This window comes from Neovison vison, chromosome 8 (genome assembly GCF_020171115.1).
Source record: "Neovison vison isolate M4711 chromosome 8, ASM_NN_V1, whole genome shotgun sequence".
Classification (NCBI taxonomy): Eukaryota; Metazoa; Chordata; class Mammalia; order Carnivora; family Mustelidae; genus Neogale; species Neogale vison.
Genome location: NC_058098.1, coordinates 65,395,777 through 65,411,347, shown reverse-complemented (window position 1 = coordinate 65,411,347; position 15,571 = coordinate 65,395,777). Strand labels below are relative to the sequence as shown.

General features: G+C 39.1%; 1 protein-coding gene across 1 annotated transcript in view; it reads right to left on the bottom strand.

Annotated features, from left to right (window-relative positions):
• Positions 1 to 2,240: 2,240 nt before the first annotated feature.
• Positions 2,241 to 15,571, bottom strand: part of GCC2 (GRIP and coiled-coil domain containing 2) — a 57,336-nt gene continuing 44,005 nt past the window's right edge. The window contains exons 19-23 of the mRNA XM_044263788.1: positions 14,384 to 14,601; positions 12,002 to 12,196; positions 10,873 to 11,012; positions 8,899 to 9,100; positions 2,241 to 3,912 (exon numbers count right to left, since the gene is read on the bottom strand). Of these exons, the coding sequence (XP_044119723.1) occupies positions 3,842 to 3,912; positions 8,899 to 9,100; positions 10,873 to 11,012; positions 12,002 to 12,196; positions 14,384 to 14,601 (826 nt within the window). The 3' untranslated portion in view covers positions 2,241 to 3,841. The remainder of the gene's footprint in view (positions 3,913 to 8,898; positions 9,101 to 10,872; positions 11,013 to 12,001; positions 12,197 to 14,383; positions 14,602 to 15,571) is intronic.

Below are 15,571 nucleotides of genomic sequence, written 5' to 3'. Positions count from 1 at the left end.
TCCTATTTTCTTATTTTCAGAGACCAGAGACTCCTATTAAATCCTGAGCATCCTAGATTAGAATCTCCTTTTCTCCTTTTAATAGTTGATTTTGTTCACTTCCTTATAATTTTTTGAACTTTAGTTTCAAGAGATCACTGTACATTTTTAATTGCTCATTTTCATTAATGAGCTGTTCATGTTTCATGAAATCTGGATTATTTTTTTATTTAATTTAATTAATTTATTTGACAGAGAGAGAGAGAGAGATCACAAGCAGGCAGAGAGACAGGCAGAGAGAGAGGAGGAAGCAGGCCCGCTGCTGAGCAGAGAGCCCGATGTGGGGCTCGATCCCAGGATCCTGGGATCATGACCTGAGGCGAAGGCAGAGGCTTAACCCACTGAGCCACCCAGGTGCCCCTGAAATCTGGATTCTAATCCTAGCTTGGGCAGACTGTAAAGTTTTAAAAAACAAGAGGTGATTATCAGAGGCATGTGCAGTTAAATGTTATATTCACTTGATTACTAAAATCACTTACTCATTAAGCACACTTATTTAGTGCTATGTGCTGGGCACTGAAGGACAATAAAGGGGACAAAAAGAAAAGTGAATTGGTAAACCTTGCTGCGGGCTGTGGAAGTAGGAAGGTAAGACTGAAAAGGGGGACAACATTGGAGTGCCCACTATGCTGGGGTGATGATGTCCATGTCTTGCAGAGAGAGAGATGGGGGCTCAAACAGTCAAGAGCACAGCCCGAGTCCATCAGTAGTGAAGCAGACATCCTCTTCATATCTGAGTGTAGAGTTTCTCCTCTCACCACCGCACTGTGTTCCAGACACCTGTCAGTCACTCTCGAAGCTCATGTAGAAGTTGACTGAGGATGCAAGGGACAGAGTCTGGAACCCACTGTACCTGTCTCAGGTGTTAGAAGCAGAATTGAAGCTGCCCCTTCCCCCTCACCCCATATTTGTTAACCTCCTCAGGACAGCTTAGCCTCCTTCATGTTTTCTGGGTGGGCTTTCCTCTGCTCCTGGGCATTCCAGAGTTCCTGTCATTACATACCACAATTCCAGTTACACAGAGATGTGAGCCTGACTCTGGTCCCAAATCCATGTTCCTGAATCTAATCTATTTGGCTTGGGTTAGGGCTCTGTGCCTGGTTCAGTTGATTCTGTTGGCCTCTTGGTATGGTGGTGGGGGAAAAGTTACCAGAAAAAGGGGTGGAGAGGATTGTTGTCATCTTCAATTCTAGGCAGATATCTGGAGAGGTAGCCACTATGTGGGCTCCGAGTGAGCCCACTCAGAAGGAAACCTGGGGTGGTCACCTGCATTATTGAAATTGAAACTGAAAACATATTTCTTCACTATACTCAATGTTCTATTAACATGCACCTTTCTATCTTTTTTAAAGCAACAATTTGAAGGTCACAACTTGATTTTCCCTCCATGTAGTCACATGATGAATGCAGGGGGAAAAGATTTTTTTTCTGTATATAACTTATATGTAAATAATGAAATGCTTTTTAACACTCATGGGTAAAAATGAGCTCAAAGTCACCTGCAATTTTATATCAGATTGCTTACCTTAGTGTGCATTTATTTTGAACCAATAGTAGATTTTCAGATACCAAGTCAAAGCAGAATAGTCTTACACCAAGTTGTGACCACTACATTCCAACTTAATCATACAGTATGAGTAATTTTTTGTTTGCATCATGCTATTCACCCAATACCAAATTATATCTTTATTGGAAATTGTACACTCCTCAATACTATACGTTTCCAGTGACATCACCAGCTAACATGGGGTTTACAAAGAACACAAAACACTGCTTGCCTTTAGCAAGCCTTTGCTTTGCTAGTAAGCAGTTCAGTGACACTTCTCCCAAAGTCTGTTTAAAGGAATGCAATGCTCAAAGTTTGCTTAAAGGAATATAATTCTTGATCGTATGCTCTTTGGGGCATAAGCAAAACTCACTGTATACATCACAGAGGAGGCTGGAACTTGCGAGGCGCCCAAAGAAAGGCTACATGTGGCTCCCACTTCCAGGTGGAAGGTAGATGTCAGACATGGAAGGCATCATGATCCACACAACACCTAACAAAAGGTCAATCTATGTTCTCTCAAGTACCTGATACTCTAGGTCCCAACTGTCTAGAGACAGTAGTAAGGGAATGTGTAATGCCAATTCATAGACTAACTCAAAAACTCCAAAGAGACAGTGTCTAACAGAAAAAAAGTAGGCATAAAAATATGATATGCAGTTAAACATATTTAATAGAAATATTAAAATAATCAGTACATTTCCTTTTGCTGAAATCATGAAAGAATATCACTTTGTAATCAAAGTTAACTTTTTTATCATGCAAAATGGTATTTTTGCTATTACATTCATAAGTAGAGACTGTATTTCAAAATAAGTTTATACAGACTTCAAAAAGGTCTACACTTACAGTGAAATTTATTTAAATACTATTATAGTTACATTGTATGCTGCTGGTATATGCATATTCACAGCTTACAAAGTAAAAAAACTAAACTTAAAGTCAGCTCTGAAACGGATGCATTTTCATCATTACATTCACTAGTTAGGTCTGTTCTAAAACTGAAGGAAAGAGATATAGGAGATATTTTGTAAAGAACAAACTCAGCATGTCAGCAGCAAATTTCAGTTAAATTAAACTGGAATCAAAATGAATGTTCTGAGTAAACCAAATGAGTTCACCAGCTGAGAATGAAAATCAAAGTATAAATTGGAAGGCTTAAGGGAACTTTTACAGAGCATATTGTGTGGTGATTTTTTTAACAAATAAATATTAAAAATAGAATTCTCAAATTTATGATTTAAGAACACAATTCTGATCTTGTCAATAAAATATATTTAGAGGCATCAAAGGCAGGTAACACCACAAGACTGTGAAAATGTGACACTGACCTTGAAGATGTGTTCCTGAAGTTCCTTGGGATGGAGAGCATACAGAACGGCATGTCTGCTGAACCACGGGAAGCACCACTCTCCTATTAGATACAATGCTGCATGACGCAGTCGATGTTCTGATAAGTTTTTAATGGGGGAGATGGAAAGAATTCTTAAAACAGATTTATGGCTTAAAAGTAGATGAACCCTCTCAAGAGCCTGGAGAGACACCACAAAATCACCCCAACGTAATGAGCTGGTCCCGTGTTCATGTTCTGTGTTATACCAGCCAACACGAGGGCTTCTGACAACATAATGAGTTTTGAGATAATGTATTTTAGAGAAAAAAAAAAAACCAAAAAAACAGTTCATTTTAAAGTTACTAAGTAAAATGTTAGTCTCATAATTAACTGTACATATTTGCTTTATAATCCCTTAATAAACATGTCAACGTTATGCACAAAGCATTTTCCTTCATATTCTAATTACATTTCAACAATTTATAATAATAATCTATCTGCAAGTTTGCTCTTGCAATAAATAGTCTTGTAATATTATTTTCAAAACCTAAATTCCAGTTGGTACTGTACCAAAATTTAACTTCGAAATTCACAGTACTGCCCAGAAACAGGCGGGTCCTGAGGTTCCACAGAAGGAGGGAGTGGTGTTGTTTCTTGGTGTTTTCATCTGGCAGCACTCTTGGGAGGTCACAGAGTCAGAGGGCTGTGGACTGGTATCAACCCTTCAGGCTGCTGTACTTTAACTTCATACTTTTACTTCAAGCAGAGACTTGTTAAATACATCTGACAGACGTATATACAAATATATGTAGATGTGAACATATACACACATTTTGGACAAAAGAATGACAGCAATATATGTGAAACTTTCTTTTTTGCCACATTGATTCTATTTGGTTAATAAATAATGTTTTCCCATCAATCTACCGAAGTCCAGACCAACTATGCAGATAGGATGCCCATCCAGATGTACGGGAAGCATTTTCTTCCTCACCTTTGGGGAGTCCAAAAAGAAAAAAAATGCATTAATCTTCTCAGAACATACTTTGACGTTACAAATCTGTTCTTGACCTTTCAGTATTTGCATTTCTCCATTAGACAATTCCAAAATAAAGACCCCAGCACAACTAGAACTAGTAATTGGTAAACCTCAAAACTAAACCAAGAGAAACAAAAACAACTGGTTTTAATCACTCTGAAATCAGGTATATATTGAGGTATAATTTGCTTACAGTACTTCATCCTCTTGAGGTGCAGTACCACCATGCCCACCATTTGCCTTTTCCAGAAAGTCATATAAATTGGGCCACATCATGTATCTTTTGAGTGTGGTTCCTTTTGCTTAGCAGGAGGCATCTGAGAACTGTCCATGTTCCTGTGTGTATCGGTGACTCATTCCTTTTTGTAGCTGAGCAGGATTCTACTGTGTGGCTGCACCAGTTTGTTTTACTCATTTACCAGTGAAGGGTATTTGTGTTGTTTCTAGTTTTTCCCAATTTAAAATAAAGCTGCTCTAAACATTTATGTATGGGTTTTTAATTTTAAAAAATTTACTGAGAAATAATCTACATGAGATTCACCCTTTTAGTGGTTAGGTTTGTGGCCTCTTTAATAATGTCAGCTTCTAAGTGGAGAAGGTAGAGTCTGCTAATGAGATAGAAGTCACAATTAACCTAATCATGGAAGTGGCACCCTGTTACCTTTGCTGTATTCTACTAGTTAGAAACAAATCACGAGGCCAGTCTAATGGCCACTCAAGGGGAGAGGATTACATAAAGGCATGAATGTCTAGAGGGCATTGTAGTGGCAGAAGACTTTTCAGAAGTCAGTCTTTCCACAGAAAGCTGGAGGAAGTGACATTAAGGAATGGAAAACTGGGCACTGACTCTGCTTTCTCCCATTAGAAGAGGCAGTGGCCTTGCTCCCAAGAATGAGAGCCAGGGGGCTGCATTTCCTAAATGAAACGCAGAAACTGCTGTATGTTCATCTGGAATGAATGGTGCTCTCTGAGCATACGACTTGCCACACAACAAAAATTCAGCCATGTCCCAGATCTGGCAGGATTCTGCCCTATGCAGACAATGTTCCTGGCAGCTGTTCATGTCCTTAGGTATATGAGGACCACAGAAAGGCTGAGATTGGATGCATTTGCACCTGCCCTGAGTATTCTTTTCTGATAAGGTTCTGAGTCCTCTGCAAACCAAATTAGACACTTACAGTGAGTATGAGTGTGTTCTCTTCCTGGAGATGACTAAAAAAAGCTTGGTAAGTCTTTGCCTTTTTCCCTCTCTCTTTTTTTGTACATAATTGAGGTAAAATTGGCATATAACCTTATATTAACTTCAGGTCTATTTCCTCTTTATTTGCTTCTACAGAGTATTAGAATTTAGTAATTTTGTACACAAAGTAACAACACACAGCTCTGTAAATTATAACCTAGTTAGGGAGCAAAAATGTAAAGAAGCAACTTTCAGCTCCTACTTGAGTAGCAAAATTGAGATTCCAGTCTTACAAAGAGAAGCACTGTATGACTGACTTACTTAGGGAGCGAACTCTGCTCACCTCAAGTTGTGTCTCAAGAAGAAAAGAAAAATGCAGTCTGTGAACAGTGGTGGGATCTGTTGGAAGCAGGGGGAATTGATATGTGAACTACACCCACAGCAACAACTGACATTTGCCAGCAGTGTCTTCTTCACAATACTTGTTTTGAGACTAATGGAGTGCTCTGTGTTTTTTTGCCTTACATAGCAATGCCACAGGCAGCTCTGAGCAGCTCCTGACACTTGCCTGCGGTGTGAGCTGGGTCCTTAAAGGGTATTTATTATAGGAAGTTTGACATCACTTGTCAGAGTTGGATAATCTAGTTTATCCCCTAAGCTGCTGTTTCTCAAATATTTGTGACCCAGACCCATAGAAAGACAAACATTTTATATCAGGAGTTGATACAGACAGATACCAACATCCACCGATATACCCAGAGAGTTTCATGAAACACTTCTTATCCCTATGAGATTCAATGTACTCTGATGTCTGTCTCATTCTCTCCATTAAAAAAAAAATATTCTGGATGTGAGTCACCAAATTAATTTCAACATCCATTAGTGGTTAGCAACCTGAATGAAAAATACTGGTATAAACTCTCTACAAAATCAGAAAATGTAAATACTGCTTCAAAGGAGATGAAGGAGGCAAGAGGTACTTGTGTTTTTTGCTCTTATGCTTCCATTCTTTTCAGTGCCAAGAAGAGCAGCCCTCTTTTTAGCCTCGTTTCTGCACCCCAGACATTTATGACGTGGTCTGTTGTCCTGAAGGCCTTGGTAAAGAAATGTCCTTGGTCTGGCTGGTGAGGCTCAGGACTCTTATCTGCAGCATGGTGACAAGTCTCCTGTACATGACATTCCTTCTTGCACCTCAGACCTTTCACTTAGGTTTTCCTTTTACATGGAATATGTTGCTGAGATTTCCAATGGAGGCAAATTCTTAAAGTTTCTATCAGAAAAGATCTCGAAAAATATTTCTTGAAGGCTGACAGTTATTTCTTACAGCATGCTAAAGACAGTACTTCACCAATGCTGCTGAGAAGTCCACTGTGAGCCTACCACTCCTTTAGAGGTAAAGAGGCAATGTGTCTTCTTTTGAGACTTTTCTCTGTCCTTTTTGGGGGGCAGTTTCACTTTTATGCAAAGAGGTAGACTTCCTTTTATTTATTCTACTTGAAATTGTATTGAGATTTTTCAAATGTGTGGATGGATGCCTTCAGCGGCTCTGAGAAATTTTCATTCTCTTCAAATCCTGTCTCTACCTCATTATTTCCTCTCCTCTTCTTCTAGAACTTCAATTATTAAATATGTATTAGTTGTCTTCAGTATACCCTCTATGTCTATTACCCACTCCTTCATTTTTTCTTCCATTGTTTTGTTTCTTTCTTCTGATGATTCCTTCTGATCTTTCAGTTCAGTAACTCTTGCTTAAGCCATATCTCTATCTGCTGCCAGACCATAGCACTTTTAATTCAAATTTTTATAAGTTTTCTTTTGTTTTCTCATGTAATTAAGAGATAAGAAGTGAATAATCTTTCAAAGGTACACTAGCTTAATAATGGCCAGAGCATCAGTATCACCTGGGAACTTGTTAAAAATGCAAACTCTTAGGTTCCACACTAAATTTACTGAATCAGAAACTTGGGAGTGTGTGGCCAGCAATTTGAGTTTTAATCATCTCACCAGATGATTCTGACACCTGCTCTATCTTGAGGATCACTCTCTAGCATTACTAGTGTAGCCAGGATTTTTAGGGAATAAAGGAATGTGTTGAAGAACACAAACATGGGGTGCTTGGGTGGCTCAGTTAGTTAAGTGTCTGACTTCAGTGCAGGTCATGATTTCAGGATCCTGGGATTGACTCCTGTGTCCAGCTCTGTGCTCAACAGGGAGTCTGCTTTTCTCTTTCCCTCTGCTCCTCCTAATGCTTGTGCATTCTCTCTTTCTCTCTCAAGTAAATAAAATCTTAAAAAAACAACAACCCCAAAACACCAACATGATGAGATAAACCATTCAAAAGCGGGACAACCAGACATTCTGGGCCTACTAATGTGATGTCTCAGAAAGTACACAGTACTTTCAATACACCTATGAGTTGCACCAGTTGCACCTGTATCTAAGCAGAGACCTGACTTCCTATTTACAGGCAACAATGGAACAACTTACATGCTATCTCAAAGTGCCAAATCCAGAACTGAGCTTCTAGAGGATAAATGACCAGTTTCTTCAACTAATAATTGACATATTATAAAAAGAACACGGAACTGCTATAGATAACAAAAACAAAACAGAGCTTAAGGGACATCAACCAAATGCAATGTGTGAGCCCTATTAGGATGCTGCACAAAGACATCTGCAATAATCGGAACACCGCGCATAAACTGGGTATAGATGGCAGAGAAGTCTGATACACAGTGAAGTGTTTGCTGGGAAAATCATATGATATGTGTGGGATCTGCTTTAAAATCTCTAGCCCTGGAGCACCTGGGTGGCTTAATCAGTTAAGCATCAGCCTTCAGCTCGGCATGATCCCAGAGTCCTGGGATTGAGCCCCGCATCAGGCTCCCTGCTCTGCAGGACGCCTGCTTCTCCCTCTCCTGCTGCCTGCTGCTCCTCCTGCTTGTGCTTTCTCTCTGTCAAATAAGTAAATAAAATCTTAAAAAAAAAAAAAATCTCTAGCTCTGCTCTTCCCCTTTCAAAAAGAAGTCTGATTATGAAAATTGTTAAAGATGATAGCTACAAAGGACATGACAGCATTCTGCCTGCATGCTTGAAAAGGTCACAAATAAAAACATTTTATACTAACAAAAATGAAACCATGATCTTTAAGGAGTAGTCTGAAATCAGGTAACTACAGCAGTTATATGAGAATCATTTTAAAGGAGTTTATAAAATCACAGTGTTAAATCTATTTGCCACAAAAATCTAAGCACCAAATACAGGACAGCTTTAAAACAGAGTCTGCCTTGAGAAATGGGACTGTCATGTATGATATGGACCAACTGTTGGGTCATATGATTCTGCTGCCTCTAGACTATTTGGCAGGGGAAGGAGTAAGAGTGAGGTGGTGGTGGTGGGGGGTAGTGAGTAGGATAGAATAAGCTAATGCATGTTAATTATGATATAAAATAAAACCACTTTGATAGAATTCAAGGCTAGAATTACACGTCTAACTTTCAAAGATCTAACTAAACACTATTGTACTTGTTGCATCTTAAAATTATATTATGTACTATAATTGCCCTGAAGTATTAAAACATTAGCTTTTCAAATCTAGTCACAGGTTACATATATGATAGAACTCACGCAAATGAACCAAATATTAAATGTTTTAAGTCACAATGTCACAAGCAAGATTGTAAGCACACAGAGTTTCAACCATAAGTCCAACATTTAGTGTAAGTTATCCAACAAGAGTTTTAATACTTTCCTTCACCAACCTTGAGCAACTGCAGCCAGTTTTCCCTTTTCTTCAGGGCTGAGCTGCAACATTGTGTCTATAACAGGAAGGAGTCTCTCTTTCTCGCTACCTGGTTTCAGGAAAATGAACTGTAGCAAGACATTCTTCAAGTACTCCAGGTTAGCTACAGACTTTTCTCGTTCCTGATTTCTTTCCAATCTTCTTATTTCACTTTTGAGGAGCTGATGTTGGAGAAATGAGTTAAAAATGAGTTTTAGGAGCTTCAGGTTAAACATGGCAAGCTGAAGATATGCGTTCTTCTTCTCTTCCTCCCGAAATGCCCCAAAAAATGACTATAAAGGAATGATTAGGAGAGAAGGAAAAAAAAATAGATGAGAAATATCAAGAAATTCCTACAAGATGGGAAGGAGATAAAGTGGAAGAGACTCAGCCCAGTGGCACACTAAGTACCACTGACAAGAAGACAGAATGGATCCCGCAGAAACACCAAGAAGCTCCTGCCTCAAAGTATAGAGAAGCACAGGAAATGGGCTTGAAGACTGAGGACTGATGTCAAGTCTACATAGCCAGCCTATCATGGTACCAACTACCATGATGCTCCCTTCACCTCCTATTCTCTACAGAAAGTAAACCAGTGGGCTCAGCGCTGTGGGATAAGACACACTGCAGAGGGCAAGCAGAGCTTGAAACCAGGGACTAAAGTAAATATCTACATCCACCACAAACCCCTTTCCTGCCCTGCTCACAGACTGCAGGTAGTTATGGTGTCCAGCGGGAAGTTATATTTACCTGATGAACCACAGCTGTTTTGTTTACCAAAACAAAAGCCAAGTCTGTGATAGAGTGAAAATTCAGGAATATAAAACAATCTAAAATACTACCAGAAAAATGGGGCAACAGGATATGCAAAAGACAGTAGAATGCTAAAGTGTTTGAGGAAGATTTCTGGGATGAAACAAAAATAGTTACATTTCCTCATTTTAGGTTAGTTCAGAAAAGAGCCAACTCTGTTCTAAAACCTACAGTCATTTTAAATAGTGACAATAATGTTTAAGAAATCATTCAAGAATGGAAATTTGTGGAAATACCACATTTGAATAGTCACTTAGTTCACTGGGCTAGTTAGCAATTTGTTAGATGTGATAATGTTTTGACCATGTAGGAAAATGTTATTTTATATAGATGCGTACTAAAATATTTAGAGGTGGAATGTCACAATATACACAATTTACTATGAACAGCTAAGTAATTCAGCATTAAAAAATTAATTTAAGAAGGATAGCTGAGGCCCTGCACAGAGGGAGGATAGTCGATTTGGAGAAGCATGCAGAGGGCAGAACCATGTGCTTTCCAGACAGACATGAGCTGGAATGTTGCTCCACCATTTATCAGCTTCAGTCATTCTCTCACCAGTGAGAATGAGGATTAGACAGATGATATATGTAAAGCCCAGGGCCTGGCTCACAAGAACTGCTCAGTTAAATAGCAGGACTATGTCTGGAGAAGTGACTTAGCTGTGAGCCACGGCGGATTGTATAACCCTCAACTGCTCTACTATCTACATATGGCCACACGTTTCTAGTGTCACCTTTAGGAAAGTTTCCTATGCTACTTTACTATCTCCACCCACAATCTGTGATAAGTTTAGTGCCATAAACATCAGCTGAATGATCTGAATCAGAAGTGTCCCTAGTTTATCTTTAGAGCATAAGGGCTCATACCCACTTAAGTTTTCCATAAGCATATGTGGAACAATGACTTATGAACCTATTCTAATCTATTTCTAAATCTACCATAGTTTCTAAGAAAAGATAGTAATTTAGTTAGTCTTTATATAATATATATCCAAAGCAATTTGTATTTCTCAGTTTCAGGAATGTGACATCATAAAGAATGAAGATGTGACGGATGTGTCTCATCTGGACAGTGGGGGGGGGTCAGAAAAACCAACCTGTTGCAGAGAGAATTTTCTGGGTGGCAGTACTGACCTTACCTTAATTTGCTCCATAAGGATTGCATTGGTTGCTTCTGTTTCCCGAAGCAGGCCATTTAAGTGATCGGCACTTTTTGTGGTGGAGCTGAGCTTTTGAACCAATTCTTCTTTGGTAAATTCAGCATGCCATAGAGGAGGCTCTGCAAGATGTTGTTCCAGTCATTAAGTGTCAAAATCCAAGATTACAGATGTTGATTCTAAGTAAGAAATATATCTAAGTACAGATCTCTTACTCTACAGTATTACTCAGGCCCACTCTCTTGTCATTCTTCTGTTCAATATAACTCAGTTGAAAGGTTACACTTCAAATGTGACACAAATAAGGCAGAATCTCTGTTGTAATGTATATAATCTAATCGAATTCAAGCTCTACAAGCCCCAATTCTAGAATTTGTTTGTCCTGTGTTTCTAGACTATTCTGTTTCCCCACTCGCACTCCTCTGTATCCCAAGAGTTTATGTTGTTTTACTTATAAACGAGGGGAGTAATAACATTTACCAATCCTTTATATCATGGATGCTCATAAGAATATTATAGGAGGTGGGTAAGTATCATTATTCAAATTGTGTAGATGAGGGAAAAGGCTCAGAGTTGATAAGTAATCTGGCAAAAATCACAAAGCCAGATGTAATTCTGGAGTCTGTTGTCACTCTCTTGTGATCATTACTAACCTTGCCTGGTGGGACTGCAGTTTCCATCCACACCAAGATTAGTGACCAAAGACATAAACAGTCTTTACTCTAGATCCTGAAGCTTCAGGAGAACCGAATTCCCCCCAAATTGTGAACATTCATGACAGGTAAAACTAACATATACTGAAGCTTTAGTATGTCTAATAAATTTAACAGAGGAATAAATAAAAGCTGTCAAATTCTTAGAAGGAGGAGAGAATAGTTCATCTTACTTTCTGATACCACTATAGGACTTCCAACCATCTATTTCTAGCTCAAGCTTGGGGCAGAACTAGCATTTTATTTTAAAAAACTCAACTATTTCATTCTGCAGGAGAGTTTTCCATTTGGAATGGAACCCTGAAAGAAATTTTCTTAGAGTAGCTCAAAAAAGCACATAAAACTTAAGAGTTAGGATTTATTAGACAAGACAGTAGAGCTAAAGAGGAAAAACATACCCAGTTTAGTTTCAGGAGAATTAAGCAGCTGCTCTAAAGACTGTGTGTGAGTGCCAGAGGAAGATACAGACTCTGTGTCGGTGGTCTCCATTCCTTCTCCCTCCTCCCGGGTAATGGCATACATGTCCAGAAGGGGGAGATCTGTGCTTCTCCTTTCTCGAAGGTTCTTTAAAGGTTGGTGAGATGAAGCCGGGCCTATTGAATTTTTTAAAAAAAGTAAGTGTGAGATTGTTCAAAATCATGGATTCTGCATTCACAGAGATACACAATGAAATTTAAATGATCATAGGAATGTCAAGTGATATGACAGCAAATTTCAGTAACTAGAAGACCAATAAATGGTGCATAAAGAATTTCTAAGACTGCACTAAAAACAGTTATTAACTTTTAATTGTTTAGGTAATTTCAACAGAAACTATAAATTATTTGCTACCACCTAGATAAGCTCTATTATTAGATACCATAACAGGGAGGGCTATACAGTTGCAGAATACTGGCAGAAATTCTCAAACTAGACCGTTTTTGAGGATTAGGTATTTCAGATTGCTGCGTACTTTCTGAACACAATACACTTGCTGAACTCTGCTGAGCAGATGTACTTGTTCATCACTACTTTACACCTTCATCTTTGCTGGGTCCTTCCATCGCCCCCTCACATCTTCAGTGTTCAACCAAGAAATGCCTAGCACCCAGGGCAGGGAACTAATCTATTTTTTTTTTTTTTTAAAGATTTTATTTATTTATCTGACAGACAGAGATGAGAAGCAGACAGAGAGGCAGGCAGAGAGAGAGGGGGAAGTAGACTTCCCGCTGAGCAGAGAGCCCAATGCAGGGCTGGGATTGTGACCTGAGCCAAAGGCAGAGGCCCAACCCACTGAGCCACCCAGGTGCCCAGAGAACTAATCTGTTTTACTCCCCAGCCAGGCTTTCCTGTTTGCTGATAGTGAACACTTGGATAGAACTTTAAGAATTATAAGGCACTTTCAAATACATTACTTGATTAATCCCAAGAAACACAAAAGTCAGGGAAATTAAATGACTTTGCCCAAGGCATCATAGCAGGGTTAGGAAGCAAATTCTATGCCATATCTTTTAACTTAAAATTTCATTTATTTTCCATTCCATGATGTTGCCTCATTTTTCTCAAACATTATCCTCCAGCTGCCTTTGCTGAATCACTTTCCAGGATTTCTGATATTGTGCCAACTGCTTATTCCACTGCTGATTCCTAGATCACAATCTCTCATGTGACTGTGTTTCCCTGACTGATTACTTCCTTTGATGACTCTTGGCATAGGCTGAATTCTTTTTTTTTTTTTAAAGATTTTATTTATTTATTTGACACAGAGAGAAACAGCAAGAGCAGGAACATGAGCAGGGAGAGTGGGGAGAGGGAAAGCAGGCTTCCCACTGAGCAGGGAGCCCAATGTGGGGCTTGTTACCAGGACCCTGGTATTATGACCTGAGCTGAAGCCAGAGGCCTAACGACTGAGCCACCCAGGCAGCCTAGGCTAAATTTCTTGAAGCTGGGTTCGCAGCCTGATGAGTAACCCATTGCTGCCAGTGTCCTGGTGACATTTTCCAAGGTAAATGGTAGTAAGTATAAAGTTGATACCTTAAAGATGATGTAGCCTCATCTTGGCTGGCACATTTCCATCTCTTCCAGGGAGGAGAATGGAAGATACCAGCTGTAGCTGAACTAAATCTCCAACTAAGAAGAAATTTTAAAGGGAAGAAGCTATACTTCTTGGGGCGTGGGTATTTCTTTCTTTTTTTTTTTTTTAAACATTTTATTTATTTGACAGACAGAGGGCACAAGTAGGCAGAGAGGCAGGCAGAGAGAGGGCGGGGGGAAGCAGGCTCCCTCCTGAGCAGAGAGCCTGACGCAGGGCTCGATCCCAGAACCCTGGGATCATGACCCGAGCCGAAAGCGGAGGCTTAACCCACTGAGCCACCCAGGCGCCCCGGGCGTGGGTATTTCTAAGCCTCTCATTCTAATATTCCTAATTACAAAATAGATAGATTTGATGACTAACGATGGAGAACACCAAACGGATTCAGTGAATACTGGAATTTGGACACACGTCATGAGACTGTAGAGTATGTCTGAGTCAGAAACGGCATTACATGGAGGAGAACAGATACAGGAAAATCAGTACTGGAAGAGGTGATACAGGCTGCTATAAGTATAACCAGGAAGGGGTCAAATGGTTCAAATATCTTCTCAGTAAGCAAAACCAAAATTCTTTAATCACAGAATTGGCACTGGTTGTCACCTAGTAAATTTTCTTTTTTCTTAGGGATTTGTGATGAATGTATTTAAGTGACATTAACTATGTGAGCAAAGGTGAATGACGGATGCTCTCATGCACACACACGTACTTCTTGTGGTTGGTTCACTCTTAAGCTGGAAAAGCTGAGCTTCCACCTTGGACAGTTGCTGCTGTAAAGTTTCCATGGTCTTTCTATGCTCTTCCTGCAAATGGCGCACTTGATCACGGAAGCTGCTGCGAAGCACCTCGTTTTGGGATGTGAGTTGACTCACAATCTGTGTGTGTTCTGATTTCAGCATCATGTTCTCTGACTGTATTGAACACAACCTGAAGGGTGAGAGGAATTTAATTTCGTAGCAGATCTTTCAACTTGACATGTTGATTCAGCTTTTCTCAACTGGGTTCTACTTGATAATTAGCCCTGAGATATCTATTAAATGTATGAATTAACTGCTAAATGTCTATAATGGTATTCGCTGTGTTAACCATCTGGGGACTCATCTCGTTCAAATCCTCTCTGTGTTCTGTAATTCAAGAAACCTTGTTTGAGTAACTATGTTACAATGGTTCAGATGAGGAACTTCCTTCATCACTTATCAGAAAATAGGACTAAATTTAGAGCATAATACATACTTTAAATCAGTCCCCCTTTCAGGTTATCTTATGTGGATGCTCATATAAGCATAGGGTATCTTTTTTTTATTACCTTGAAAACAGGAAAAAGAATATGTTCTTTCGACTCATAAATAAAGTCTTAAGGAAAGCCTGAAAGGAAGTTTTCTGAATCATTTTTGAGCCAATTAATGTAACACTCTGAAACACAAAGGCTTGGTTTACTATGGTTGTTTTTGAATTTCACTGTACATTAGAATCATTGGGTACCTTGTTAAAAATACATTTAGTTCTCATTCTAGAGCCACAGAATCAGAATTTCCAAAGGTGGTCCTAGAAATTGCCTACTTTTAACAGTTTTCCGTGTGATTTTTATTTAATCAGCTTGGTACTGCTCAGTAAAACTATCATTTGGGAACCACTATTTTCCGTGGTTCTATTGTAGTCTTAATTTTTTATGTTTGGCTTTGGTTAAAAAAAAAAAAAAAAAGGAAAAAGAAGATAAAAAAGAAAAAAAAGTTTTCTTTTTATGCCAGAGAGCCACAAGTACCACAAATACTCTCATAAAATTTCAAATAATATGGAACCAATTATAGAAAAAAACGAGAGCTCTCTCTTATTCACTCCCACCCCTTGCAGTATAAAATCCCAGCTCCAGGGGTAGACATTGTTAATGGTTTAGCAC